At 41.5% G+C, this 15,000-nt stretch overlaps 1 protein-coding gene across 1 annotated transcript in view; it reads left to right on the top strand.

Annotated features, from left to right (window-relative positions):
* Nucleotides 1-15,000, top strand: part of LOC123503953 (Down syndrome cell adhesion molecule-like protein Dscam2) — a gene marked incomplete at its 3' end in the record, with an annotated part of 474,494 nt that overhangs the window by 38,554 nt on the left and 420,940 nt on the right. The window contains exons 2-3 of the mRNA XM_045254079.1: nucleotides 11,974-12,167; nucleotides 12,813-12,951. Coding sequence (XP_045110014.1) covers nucleotides 11,974-12,167; nucleotides 12,813-12,951 — 333 coding nt within the window. The remainder of the gene's footprint in view (nucleotides 1-11,973; nucleotides 12,168-12,812; nucleotides 12,952-15,000) is intronic.

Here is a 15,000-nt window from a genome sequence, read left to right as displayed (position 1 = left end):
ATTTCAAAATATTATTGAGGGTCTATTATTATCACAGACTGTGGAGAAAAAAACACACTGGAACACTTTCGGTTACTTTCCTTGTTTGTGACTGTGAGAGTTGAAATTGTGACTTTGATTCTCTCGCCTTCATGTGGTGATAAATAATCTTCTCTCTCTCTCTCTCTCTCTCTCTCTCTCTCTCTCTCTGTGTGTGTGTGTGTGTGTGTGTGTGTGTGTGTGTGTGTGTGTGTGTGTGTGTGTGTGTGTGTGTGTGTGTGTGTGTGTGTGTGTGTGTGTGTGTGTGTGTGTGTGTAACTGTCTCATAACTCTCTCTCTCTCTCTCTCTCTCTCTACCCACACTCCTCCACATGTGTATCTGTAACTCTCACCGTGGTATCAGTTTCTGTTTACACGAGAAACTCCCGGACAATTCACACAATCAGACGCAATCGCATCAAAGTCCCTCCTTAATAACTGCAGCATATGCAAGGCCCATCTCGGGAGGCAAACTGCATCACACCACACCAACCCTTGCCTTCTCGACCACCACCACCACCACCACCGCAGTTTGATTAATGTTTCTCTAGGCAGGGAATACTGAATCACACACGATTTTCTCCTATAATTCACCATAGAATTATTCATACTTATATCCTACAAACAATACACGAGTTGATACTATATATATTTGGTGGATAGCAGAGAGAAAAAGGAATAAGGTTAAAAAGACAAAGAAGAAAAGCACAGAGAGGTTGAATGATCAAAATGAAGTCATAACGAGAACTAAACACATTCACAAGAAATAATAGAAATAATAATAGATGAATGAATAAATATAATCATGTTTTTCACCGAACTATAAGTCCCTTTCCTATATTTCTTCCACAATCAACCATACATGCACTCTACGTCAAAAACATTACCAATAAGTGATGTTTTTTTTTATATACTTCCTCTTATTTATATGTTGTAGTACTAGAGTAATGGAGTGTAATAAACAAAATAAAAATATAGTAACGATATAATGCCTTGTTGCTGTTTATATTGCTAAGTATTCTTTTATACGAAGCGAATCACGATGAAAACTAAAGTATATTACGCAAAGTCTCGAACAGAAACAGAATAATATATTAATTAATATCTACACTGTAATCTGCTTTTTTTCACTCCATCTTAAGTCCTTTGATCTGCTGACAGTCTCATCACAATAGTGGAAATATATTCTCCCCAGATCACAAGACATGATTGAAGCTCCACACTTAAAACAAGGGAAGTGAGTGCAGCAAGTTACTGATTATAACTCTGCGACTTTAGTAAGGCTATCGTCTCAAAGGCATTGCTTGTCTAACATTTCTATCGTATCAATCACCACTTGCTAGCATTCAAAATATTATAGGATAAATGGACATATATGGAGAAAAGAGAGTAGAATGCTAATGTAAGCTTTCCTTGGCTACAGAAGTATTAAAGAGACAGTACACAAAAAATAAAGAAAATTAATAAAGATTAAGCCCAACAGAAGATAATCTCACGAGAACACGAGCTAGACATGAAGGCATAGAGTGTAAGGAGTGACAGTGATAGTGGTGACAGTGGTAGTGATGCAGGTAGTAGCGGTTGGTAATAGTGGTTACAGTTGTCAATACGATATGCAATGGTTACGTTCTGATGTGTAATTAATGACAAACTGTGTCCTTTTGTCTTGCCTGATTGGACACAGATAAACGTCTTTGAGAGTCTTGCTGTGTGTGTGTGTGTGTGTGTGTGTGTGTGTGTGTGTGTGTGTGTGTGTGTGTGTGTGTGTGTGTGTGTGCACGCTTCTGAGTAGTTGGGTGTGGGTGTTACAATTCAAACACACACAAACTCACTCACACAAACACACACACACACACACACACACACACACACACACACACACACACACACACACACACACACACACACACACACTTCACTCTATATAATTTGTCCGCGAATCGCCAGAGAACGTTACTATCTAACTCCATCTATCAGCCCATCTATTGCTCTGTCTACCTATTTACTTGGTTACTGACATGGACAGACACGCATTGAATGGTTGCATGAACACAGAAATTGAAGTGTAATTGATGGGGGCAAGACAGGGAGGGGAAAATGGGGCACGAATAGGGAAATGATGACGAAGGGAACGAAAAGGAGGAGAAAGGGAGAAAGGATGAAAATGAAAGCAAAGGAACTAGAAGGGCAAAAGTGACAAGGCGAACGAGGAGAAGATGGAGAAGGAGAAAGAGAAAGAGGATGAGAAGGTGGTGGAGTAGGAAGGAGATTGAGGAGGAGGAGGAGGAGGAGGAGAGGAGAAGGAGGAAGAGGATCAGCAAGGAAGGAGAAGGAGGAAGAGAAGAGATTAAGGTCAGGAGCGTCAGAAAGGAGAATATGGTAGAGGTTCAAAGAGATGAACCAGGCCAAGAGTAAAGAGAGAGAGAGAGAGAGAGAGAGAGAGAGAGAGAGAGAGAGAGAGAGAGAGAGAGAGAGAGAGAGAGAGAGAGAGAGAGAGAGAGAGAGAGAGAGAGAGAGAGAGAGAGAGAGAGAGAGAGAGAGAGAGACTGAGAGAGAGAGAGAGAGAGAGGGGGCAGGCTCTTCAGTACAAGTAGGAGGAGTCTGATAGTACCTCTTCTGAGCTCTCTGGCTCGTAACTTTTAATATCATAGTCTTCCTTGAATATTCCTCCCTCCTTCTACACACACATATATTTCTCTCTGCTCTAGTCGTCCTGCTATATTAAGGGAGGTTGCGCTGGAGGGGCAGGAATGAAAGTTATGGGATTTTCTTTTTGTTTCGTTATGGTAATGTCCTGCTTTTTCTCTCTCTCTGAACGTGATTATATTCTCATCCACATACACCTTATTGACCCTATTGTTTATGTTGCAGGTGTGGCTAACGGCTCTACCAGTACTAATAGAGATGAGAGAGAGAGAGAGAGAGAGAGAGAGAGAGAGAGAGAGAGAGAGAGAGAGAGAGAGATACTGACAAACAAATTGAAAGTGAAACACACACACACACACACACACACACACACACACACACACACACACACACACACACACACACACACACACACACGGATTGATTGCTTATTTCATCCTTGTTCTTCCTCCAATTACATCATGTCAGGAAATGACGTTCTGGGTGCTAGCCTGGCTTTTCATTCCTGCATACCAAAGTTAACAGTCAATCAGATTATTTTCTTAAGTCTACCAGTTCGTTTCCATTTAAGTTTTGACTAACTATAATATCATTGTCTGTTAATTGCTAGCCTACATTCTTATCTATCAAACTGTCTTGTATTGTCAAGTAAATAATCTTTGACGTGGATATAGGTGGATATGTTTCATGGCTGGATTGGCTCGTCTAGGCCCGATGTTTTGTTACAGCTTTCTTTATTTTCTTATGTTCTTTTTATCAAGTGAAGGCAGAAAACTACAGAGTTAAGACACTATTGAGGAAAGATAGAATCGGCTCCCTTTGCGTCTTACGTCTCTTGTCAAGTGGTTTAAGTCCCAGAGCTCCGCCCGTCACTGCACCTCTTCCCAAGCGCTCGCAGGCGGCGCGAGGCCTCCCGGACACAGCCATCAGTCAACATAGCGTGTGTCCCTCCAGAAGACAGTCACTGGAGACACTAGCAGTTCTCTGAGACGCCCTTCGCCCTCTCCGACTTTTCTGTTGCCCGACAAGATAGTGTTACAGGAAATGTTCGATGTAATAATTTTGAAAGCTTTTGGAGCTGAAGTATTAAACATCATTGCTGAGCTTGGCAAGTCTGAATTTCAGTGATTTACCATCATGATATCTTGAAAGTGTTGTGTAATGGATATGAAAATCCAGAAATGGCAATGGGGATACTTTTAAAGAATTGCCATCCCACTGTAACTCTACATACACACACCAAAAAAAAAAAAAAAAAAAATAAGGGCGTATCAACATATAGATAAATTCTTTGCTGTTGATTTTTTTCCTGTCTAGAATAAAACTCTCTTTCTTTCTTCATCTGAAACAACAGTCGCTGGAACCGGTTAAGTGTATGATAATGATAACAAATATCCTCGAAAACTAATAAGGCAGCAGAAGATATTATTTGCGAACGGACTTGCAAACACTGTCAATGAGTAGTTGATTCCTATGAAAATCTATAGTAATTACTACCAGTGTCCATTTTCAGGGAAATTGTACTCATTACTACAATCAATACGCTCCTTAGTTATGAGTCGTCTTAATAAAACCTTAATCTACAATGCTCATTCCTCTACAAATACATTCCAAGGATATTTTCGGGTCTTAACTGATTTCCTGCCTGTCACCCTCCTCGTGTGCCTAAGGTTTCTGACACCCTATACACAAATATGTTGATTAGGCATATAGGCAAGACATGTGTGGTGGTCGATCTAACGCACAGCTTCTTAGGGGATCTCTTTTATCCGCGAGGCCTGAGTCAATACACTTTGTAAACACCAGCTAATAGAATCCAATGTTTACAGATCTCTTGTGTTACGCTCAACATGCATTCGATAGCCGGGAGACGGAAAGATATCCAACAACAAATTTTAAGATTCCCCACGATTCGAAAATTCTGACATTAAAAAGATATATAAATAAAATAATTATTTTCAAAAAGTACAAACTGTGAAAAAACTCAATTAAACATTTTCATCTGATAATTGTGAAAGAATTTTTAATTAAAGAAAAGAGAATAAAAAGATTGCTTTGAAATAAGTAATGGGCACACTCAACTGTTCCTGCTTTTGATGGAGGCACGGATGGGAGGCTTCACTACCACTGTCAAGCACCATCAAGTACTTCATTGTGTCACTTTTCACATATTTTCAAGTCAACATCGTAAACAAACAGTATTAGGTAGCGTACAATAAGGACATTCAACCTTTCCACTAACCTTCCTGCTTCTTCCTGTGCTAAGAGTACAGTGTGCTGCATGTTTAGAGTACAATTTCAGAAGATATCCCTGGAAGCAATGCAGTGACGGAATAACTCAAACAGAACAGTTCCTGCAGTTATAATTTCTACATTGTCTGAAAATACAAGAATGAAGTAGCGTTTGGTATTGCCAGTAGTAGTAGTTAGAAGGTAACAAACACAGTGCAGGGCAATACAATAATGTGAATTGACAGCCATCACGAGGAAAGGAGACATGAAATAAGCTCTCACGATGACGGCCACACAATCAACGTGGTTTTACGAGATGATGCTTTCCAGTAAATCTACAAACTGCTGTGTGTTGCTCGTGATTCTTTGTCAGTAAAAGTGTAAATGCTATTATACTCTTCACTTCCTTGGCTCTCTTTCTCTGTCCGTTAGCTCTTTGTGCCTCTCTCTATTCTTGTTTAAGTCTGACTGTCACTCTCTGATTATCTCTCTCTCTCTCTCTCTCTCTCTCTCTCTCTCTCTCTCTCTCTCTCTCTCTCTCTCTCTCTCTCTCTCTCTCTCTCTCTCTCTCTCTCTCTCTCTCTCTCTCTCTCTCTCTCTCTCTCTCTCTCTCTCTCTCTCTCTCTCTCTCTCTCAATACGTATTGCTCTCCGTCTCTAGCAATAGTTCGGTAATACTTCACCGGCTTCACCTCAGTACGCAAGTAACACGCAAAAAAACTTTTGTTGATAGTTTCAAGTCTTGTCTTATATTTCTCATTACTTGTGCTCTTTTTACCTATACTTCTCAGATTCACAAGAAAAACTCTGAAATGAAGAAAAGAAAACATCTGGGAAATGAAGAGACGTCGAAGCTTAACAAGAAAATTTTGACAAACAGGAATTATTTACAAGGCCGTATTATTATCTATTTTTACTCTCTCTTTATCACTCTCTCTCTCGTCCTGGAAAAAATACATCTGACAGCCATCCATCGAGCTGTTATTTTGGGAGGGAATTCCGGAGCTAAACTGAAACAATAATAATTGAACTGTCATATGTAAATGACTAGACAGACCAATTAACATTACATACTGCATATGCACAATGGCGATAATTCTGTGTATGTTTATTTATCGGGTTTTGTGCAGGAATACATATTTATGCGTTTTCCCTCCGTGCTGGGAAATGTAATAATAATGATAATAACAGAAAAAAACGTTAACGTCATTTAATTATAATCGTTGAGTAAAACTTTGAGTTGCGCTTTTTCATCTGGATCATGTACATATTGAAGGGAGCGGCCAGAGGGTGCAAGGGAAGAGTGAACAAAGGTGTGAGGAGATGCCATGGAAGAGAGAGAGAGAGAGAGAGAGAGAGAGAGAGAGAGAGAGAGAGAGAGAGAGAGAGAGAGAGAGAGAGAGAGAGAGAGAGAGAGAGAGAGAGAGAGAGAGAGAGAGAGAGAGAGAGAGAGAGAGAGAGAGAGAGAGAGAGAGAGAGAGAGAGAGAGAGAGAGAATGTCAACCTCTAAAAATAGTTTTGTCCTGTAATTACTAATTCTATATTTGTCATCACATAATCACCTTATTGTGTTATCTAGTTTGCATAAATGTATTACAGAGAATCATGTCTGTCACAATTAAGACTTTAGCATCATCCACCGTTTTATTTTAAGTCAATGATGTAAAGAAGGTAGGATTCGATTAAAGACGAGACATTCGAACAGAAGGTCAAATACATACTATTCACGTCTCTATATGTATCTTAGATCTATTATTGATGCGCTAAAGATAGTCTAGAATGTCATATAAAATTTTCAGTATGTTAATTCAGCTTTAATTTTCTTTTTGACGGTATATTTATAAAGTTAAAAAAATATATAGTAAAGGAGGGAAGATAGCATCGAAACACGCCCGCGTTGGAAGGTAAGAAGCAATAACACACGACCCTGTCACCTCCCTTGCCTCCTTGTTTTTATCACGTGCCTCGCCGCTTCGTCCCTGCCATCAAGCCTTCTGCCTTTCCATCCCCGCCACTCCCTCCTCCCTCCACCCCACCCACGCACGTCTGGCTCCTCGTCCCCGTCACGTTCACTAACTCCCTGCCTGTCACTTCGTCTCTGCCACTGCTCTCCTTTCTTCTTAACTCACTTTCCACCCCCAGTTCTCATACACCTCTGAAATGCTTACCTCTGAGGCACGTTCTTCACTTTTCTTTTGAATTATAGCACGAATTCTATATCTCCCTTCTTTCCCCAGGGGTGTTTCAATTACATTTTTACTACACGTGCCCTCATTTCCGTCCCTTATTTATATTTGTAGCACCACCTGAGTCTTCTGGTTGATTTTTGCTCTCCTGTGTCTTGTTCTCCGACTATTCCCTGTTTCAACTGCTCCGTTTTTTATCATAAGTTACTGCATCACTCTTTGTCTCATGTCTTGCGTCGCGATTTGCATTATTTTCTTATATCTACTCGTAATAGTCCTTTCCCTCTTTCCTGTCTAATCTGCACTGCCTTTTTCTAAGTTGCATCCTCATTCTCTTTCCCTCCCTTTTCCTTCACTGCCTCCCTGTGTTTCAATCCCCTTGCATTCTTGTCTTTCCCATCTCAGCACTGCCTTCATGCTATATGGCGCTTCAATACTCTCTGCCCTCCCTTCCCTATCCTCACTTCCTCTGCTCCACCTTCCTGTGTCTCCCTTCCTGTACCTACTCCCCGTAGTTCGTCTATCGCTTCTGCATTGCACTTTTTCCTCTCTGGCTCTCTCTTACTCTTACGTTCTCTCTCTGAACCTCCTGATACCTGTCACGTTCTTTGCGCATTCTCATCTTCATCCACTCCATCTCCCTCTCCTCTCTCTCTCTCTCTCTCTCTCTCTCTCTCTCTCTCTCTCTCTCTCTCTCCCAGACACAGACACACAGAGAGACGCCCCGCCGACCAATAAACCAAAAATAAAGTCTTATCACTTGTTTTATGGCGTCGGATTTCCAACTATTCTGACGATGACGGAGGGCAGGTTATTGCCGCCGCCGCCGCCGCCTCCCGCGTAAACAATACTCATGATTCCACGGGTGTAATTTAGTGAGGGGGAAACTGCAGTAATAAATGCCCTTGTGAATTTAGGAATTGAGATATATATTTTCGTCCTCTATTTTGTTTCATTGGGTATTTCATGCATTTTATGGTATTGCTGCTCTTCCTCCCCCTCCTACTCCTATACCTCCTCCTCCCCCCTCCTCCCATTCTTCCTTCTTTTCCTCCTCTCCTCCTTTCGTCTCCTCCTTCTTTCCTTCCCTCATATTTTTTTCCCCATAATTCCCTCTCGCTCTTTCACATCTCTCTTTCTCGCTCTATCTCTTTATACTTTTTTCTTCCACTCTTTACATTTTGCTTCGTCTTTTACTACCCTATACCACTCACTTTGGATCAAATAATGGTGTTTGTTGCAGAATCGCAAAGAACAATAGGTCTGCTCCTTTTCGTTCGTTCTTTTTCTTGTAGAATAAAAAAATGGCTATAGATGTGTAGTTTCTCTCTCTCTCTCTCTCTCTCTCTCTCTCTCTCTCTCTCTCTCTCTCTCTCTCTCTCTCTCTCTCTCTCTCTCTCTCTCTCTCTCTCTCTTCCCTTCGCAACTTTGATGTAAATGTATAAAGTGGTGGGTGATAGGAAAGGAGGAGAAAGAAAAGATAAAAGGGAAGGAAGAGAAATGAAAAAAAGGCGAGGAAGATCAGATCAAAATATATCTTGGAAAAGGAAAGAGAGAGAGAAAAAAAAAAGAATGCGAGCGAGGATTGTTCGTTTTGTTGGTTTGAGGTGAGACGAAAAGAGGATAGAAGGAAGGATACAAAAAGAAATAAAAGAAAGCGCAGGGAAGATAAATAAAAAAGGGAAAAAACAGTTGGATGAAAAGCCACCACGAAAAGAATGTGAGATTGATAAGAGGAAAAGGAGAAAAGATGGGAAAAGAAAAACACAAAAAGAATTAATGGATAAGAAAAGGAGGAAGGAAGGAAGGAAGAAAGAAAGGAAGAAGGAAGGAAGAAGGAAGGAAGGAAGGAAGGAAGGAAAAAAGGAAGGAAGGAAGGAGAAAATGAAATAATAATGGAAGGAAAAACAAGTCAAGGAGGAAGAAAAGAAGAACGGGAGAGGTAAAGTGGAAGAGAGAAAGAACGATAGATAGATAAACAGACTGATAAAAAGGAAAACAGACAAAAAGAATGCAAGAAACGGGAAATGAACAAAAGACGAAAGAAATGAAGAAAAGAAGAAACCATAAAAAGAAAGCTAGGAAGAGTGAGGAAACATGAGAGGAAAAGAAAGGAAGAGAGAGATGGGGTAAGGAACGAAAAAAAGAGAAAAACAAAATAAAATGAGGAACGCGAGTAAAGAAGACCTGAATGAAAGAATGAAAACTGAAAGAACCCATAAAGGGAGAAGGAGAAAAGATGCAAAAAAAAAAAAAGACAGAACAAAGAGAAAGACAAGAGGAAATGACGGACGTAAGAAAGCCCGCAAGAAACAGAATAGAAGGGAGGTTTGGGTCACGAGGGAAAAGATGAGAGGATAAGTTAAGTGTACAAGTGGATCCTGATGGAGTGAGCGAAGGCGTGGATCAAGGAAGGGATGAAAATGGAGTTACGAGTTGCGTTTTTAGGAGAATTTCTTGACATATTCCTTTCCTCCCTTCTCTTCAGGTTCCCTAGATACGTTTCCTTGTCTTTAAGCTTCGTACTCACCAAGTCTTGTCCAGATAACCTTCAGAGTGGAGGGAAAGGCAAGAGTGGCTGCGATGGAGATGGCGATGCATGAATGGCGCAGTAGAAACACGTGATTATTATTTATTATTTCCTTCATGCAAGAGTGCCATTGAAGAAAAAAAAATTGATCTCTTATATACCAGTTCCCAAAATATAATGGAGGATAAGTGCTTTGATAATGATGTATATATATATTTTTTTTTTGTTTAGCTACAGGTCTATTACTATGTTGTTTGCTTTAAGTTGTGCTCAATAAACCTTCTGAATATAAATCTAAGTATGCAATAGTGAAAATGAACAGCATAAACTAGAGAATGATGACAGAAGGCAAATGAAGCGTGAGTGATGTAGTGCATGATGATGACACTAAAGGTTCAAGTTGAAATTGCAACACATGAGAACATAACCATCCTTTACTCATTTCCTGCATGTCTAAGGTAGAAAGGACAAAGGTATCGTGAAGTATTACCATTGTTCTGCTTACACTTTATGAAGCTGAAAGTCGGTTCCTTCTTGCAAAGCTAGTTATATACTTTCCAATTTCGTCAAATGTTAGACGTAGACATAGCCTTCTTTTGTGCCTCCTTTACTTTTATGTCAACTTAAATAATTTTTCCCTTCCATTACGTCTGTATTCCATTTATATTCTTTTTAAGTTCAACACAGATTCTTCCTTTTCCATACTATATTGCTCTGTCTCGTCAAAACTTCTCTTTTAAACAAGTTTCTTTAACGCCTTGGCTTCTTTTATATCATCCTAAGTTTTTCTTCTCTCTTTTCACCCATAGACCATTAGAACATTTGCAGCCTCGCCTTACTTGTTATACAAATTACGAGTGTGGAATGTAAATAGAATTTTCCTTGTTTTCCTTACGTCATTACTCTCGTCTAGTTTCTGTTGCATCTCTTTCACGCCGACATAAGAACATCCATTTAACCAAGAGTGCTGTTTTACCTTCGAGCGATGGCTGAGTGGATGTGTCACTGGGTGGTGTTCTTGGAAAACCAGATTAAAATCCCGCCAACGGCAGTAGTTTGTTACACATCGTAGCGTCGGTTACGATAATCTATGTTGCTTGACTTGCTGTCCTCGCGTCAAGGGAAGCACGGTGAATAGCAGACAATGTACCAATTTCAGATATATATAGAATGATGAACCACTTCACTAACTCTGTCATCAGCGTCACTACAGCCTGCCGGATAGATATTGTGAGTGGAATGTTGAAGTAGCAGTTGGTGAGGAAGGAAATGTTCATAAAGTAACAAAAAAACATTGATAATATAACACCATAACACGATTTGTATACTTGCAGTCTAAGTGGTCCATTTTTTTTTTTTTTTGCCCTTGGCTAGTTTCCCTTTTGCATAAAAACAAAAACACTCAGCCTTGCAGAATGCGTCTATGGATATTCATACATGTTAGATACGGCAAATGTTATCTAAACTTCAAACTGACTACCGACAAAATGTGATATGAAATCAAACTATGAAGCGTTTGAATTCAGTGACATCTGAAGCAGAGAGAAGAAAATCATACAAATGATCATACTCTACACATAGGTAGTACATCATCTACACATCACCAAGGACTTGCCGCTCATGTACATAAAGATCAAGAGATGTACGTAGGAAGTACACACTATTACTTTTATCAAACATTTAGTTCTTAGAATGATGATATGATATTAGAGTTCAAACGCCTTTGTTAATATATGCAACTTGCAATGATACAATTGAGAGATATCTTTTGCACTGTTATAGAGGTGGTAGACGAATTGATCCTGCACACACAACACACTACCCTGCCCTCGAGACATGATACACGAGGATCACATCACCAGCTGACAATGTGAAAGACGAATGTGAAATATACCCATATGAGTTATACACTACTTACATTCAACACTTACATAATTACAGCTATTTTTTTTTAAACAAAACTGAATGTCGCTGAAGAAAAGTAAAAAAAAAAAAAAAACACCCCACAACCTCGCGATCTCTTGTGAAATTAGAAGACAAAAGCAAAAATTATCCGTAAAAATGAAAGAACTTCGACTCATCTGTCACTCTCTTGTGTGAATCCTCATCCTGAAACTGTGACTGGGAATATCGACCTAAGAAAGTGAGAGATAAGGAAACAGATGAGGTCATTATACGCCAACTGAGAAGTAGTATTATCTGGAGCTGATTGAATTAACTGCAGCCTGATTTCCACTTTTTACTCATCATTTAGTGCCGTAACAGTTCCACGTGCTGCATTGTCTTGGGTTACAAACGCGTCACTGTCATGATGGTGCAACACAATTCAGACGATTCTTTGACATTTTCTTTTCTATCACAGGTGCAATAACAGGGGTGAGGACATCCAATGCCCCTGCCGGCCCGATGTTGGTGGAGCCGCCCCCCGGAGTGGTGACATTTACTAACAGCTCCGGGGCTTCAGTGGCATGCCTGGCGAGAGGCGATCCTCCCCCGCAAGTGGCCTGGCTCAACCTCGACCACTCCCCAGTCTCCAACATACCAGGCGTGAGGGAGGTGAGTGCTGAGGGGGCGACTAGGAATTACAACCATCAACAAACACACACACACACACACACACACACACACACACACACACACACACGGTAGCTCAGTGGTTAGAGCGCTGGCTTCACAAGCCAGAGGACCGGGGTTCGATTCCCCGGCCGGGTGGAGATATTTGGGTGTGTCTCCTTTCACGTGTAGCCCCTGTTCACCTAGCAGTGAGTAGGTATGGGGTGTAAATCGAGGAGTTGTGACCTTGTTGTCCCGGTGTGTGGTGTGTGCCTGGTCTCAGACCTATCCGAAGATCGGAAATAATGAGCTCTGAGCTCGTTCCGTAGGGTAACGTCTGGCTGTCTCGTCAGAGACTGCAGCAGATCAAACAAACAGTGAAACACACTACAACCGAAGACCAAGGTGAAATACTCACATTTACCCACACAACTTTCTTTTATCCATCAACAATATCAACACACACTTAAAAAAAGCTAAAATACTAAAAACAAACAAACAAACAAACAAACAAACGAGTAAATAAAATTAAATAAAAATAAAAATCACTGGACATAAAAAAACTCAACTTTATAATCGGCGAATTTACAACAACTCCTTGCCAACCTGCTCCTATAACCTGCCACCACGATCTTTAACCCTCTACAGGTCCTGAACAACGGGTCCATGGTGGTGTGGCCCTTCAGCGGCACCGATTATAGACAAGACGTGCACGCGGCTGTCTACCAATGCCGTGTCTCCAATCCTGTGGGAGTGGTCCTGGCGCCCCCTACCACTCTACGGGCAGGTAAGCGAGGGACAACTGTACTAGTGAGGTCTTTTATTACTCGACAGCATGTGTGGAAACTGCAGGGACGTCCTCTCTGTGGCGTAGATGATGCTACAGTGTTCTCTCCTACTGACGATTGAGGAGGATATTGTGAAAGTGATGGGATACTGTAGGGATGTGGCTTTCGTTTTCTTGGTAGTCTCTCTCTCTCTCTCTCTCTCTCTCTCTCTCTCTTACGTGTCACAGTACCACAAACAACGTCTGCAGAAAACCAATATCAGATTCTCGCCGCCTTCGTGACACGCCTGCCGCCCATCCCTCACACGGCGAGACATAAGCATCGGTCTGCGATCTGTTTTCAACACACCCCAGGCAGCTTTCATTTGTCTTCCAAACAGTTTAGATCGAAGCATTCTCCGGCCCTCCTTTCCTCGCCTTCCCTGCCTCTGTCTCTCCTTCTCTGCCTTCCCAGTGCCTCCCTCCCTCCGTCCCTCCTTCTCTCCCTCCCACCCTCCTACCCCCATTTGTCTCCGCGTCGGATATTCACTGATTGTCTTGCGAGAAGTTTGATAGTTTTCTTTTTCTTTCTCTTGCCATGATTGGAGAGAGAGAGAGAGAGAGAGAGAGAGAGAGAGAGAGAGAGAGAGAGAGAGAGAGAGAGAGAGAAACGGGAATTGTTGAGGTGGAAAATCCAGGTAAACCGAACTCAGTGTAAGAGTTCTCTCTCTCTAAGGTAAACTTCGCCATTGTTTAGACGGACTTTTACGAAACACGCTCTTCATCGAACAACAAACAAAAAATGACAGAATGAAAAAAAAATACTCAGAAATGTGATTTAGCGCGATGGAATTGAGAAAATGCGATCAATTAAGTGAATTATTTCTGCATTAAATACGTAAGTGGATATTGTGGCATTGTATGAATTATACATTCACTCCTCAGTCTGTATATATATCGACCTAACTTTCCTCTTGCACACATGCGCGCGCGCACACACACACACACACACACACACACACACACACACACACACACACACACACACACACACACACACACACACACACACACTCTCTCTCTCTCTCTCTCCATAAAAAAATAGTAAATATTGAAACAACACGAGACATTTACATGAGACACGTTCGTCATGTGCTGTGTGGGTGACGATGTGATGAGACTCAGCAGCAGAGGCTGGAAAATTATTAGGTATCTTAGTATTTTCTAGCGCCAATCGTTGCAATGTAACGCGTAAAAGTTTATGGAAGAGTGTTCAGTCAGAGATGCATTGCGAAAGGAAGGCTATCAATTAGACCTCCAGTATACCTTCTTTAACAGGTAACCTTCTAAGAATCACATACTGGAAAAACATTGCAATCAATAGCCTGCTGGTTACATGACACGTGCCTGCATGCTATTTTACACACACACACACACACACACACACACACACACACACACACACACACACACACACACACACACACACACACACACACACACACACACACACACACACACACACACACACACACACACACACACACACACACACACACACACACACACACACACACACACACACACACACACACACACACACACACACACACACACACACACACACACACACACACACACACACACACACACACACACACACACGAGCGTTCGGCTTATACATGTGGCTGTATTATATTTCCTGCATAAATTTTAGTTTAGGAAAATTACCCACGCATGAGTTCCTCTGGCGGCCCACGTGAAATTCAGTTTCGACATTTTCTCCAGTAAAAGAAACTGGGTCTGACTTTTAATAAAATTACAAAGTCGCTGCCAGAAATTCGTCGGCCTGGCTCACAAGTTATAAGCCAATTTCTTCTCAGGTCCCTACGCTCCTACTGACCTCGGGACGTGATCGCCAGACGCCAAGAAGCAAGCTGGAATCTGGAGGCATTTGGCGAAGGGAAGAGGGATGGAAGGAGGGGAAGTTGGGTCTGCATAGCGGTTGTGAGAGAAAGGGGGTTGCAAGAGGCAGAGGGGACGTGACGGGCGGGACAGCAGGGGACATGG

The sequence above is a fragment of the Portunus trituberculatus genome, chromosome 15 (assembly GCF_017591435.1).
Source record: "Portunus trituberculatus isolate SZX2019 chromosome 15, ASM1759143v1, whole genome shotgun sequence".
NCBI lineage: Eukaryota > Metazoa > Arthropoda > Malacostraca > Decapoda > Portunidae > Portunus > Portunus trituberculatus.
This window is presented reverse-complemented; position numbering and strand designations above follow the sequence as displayed.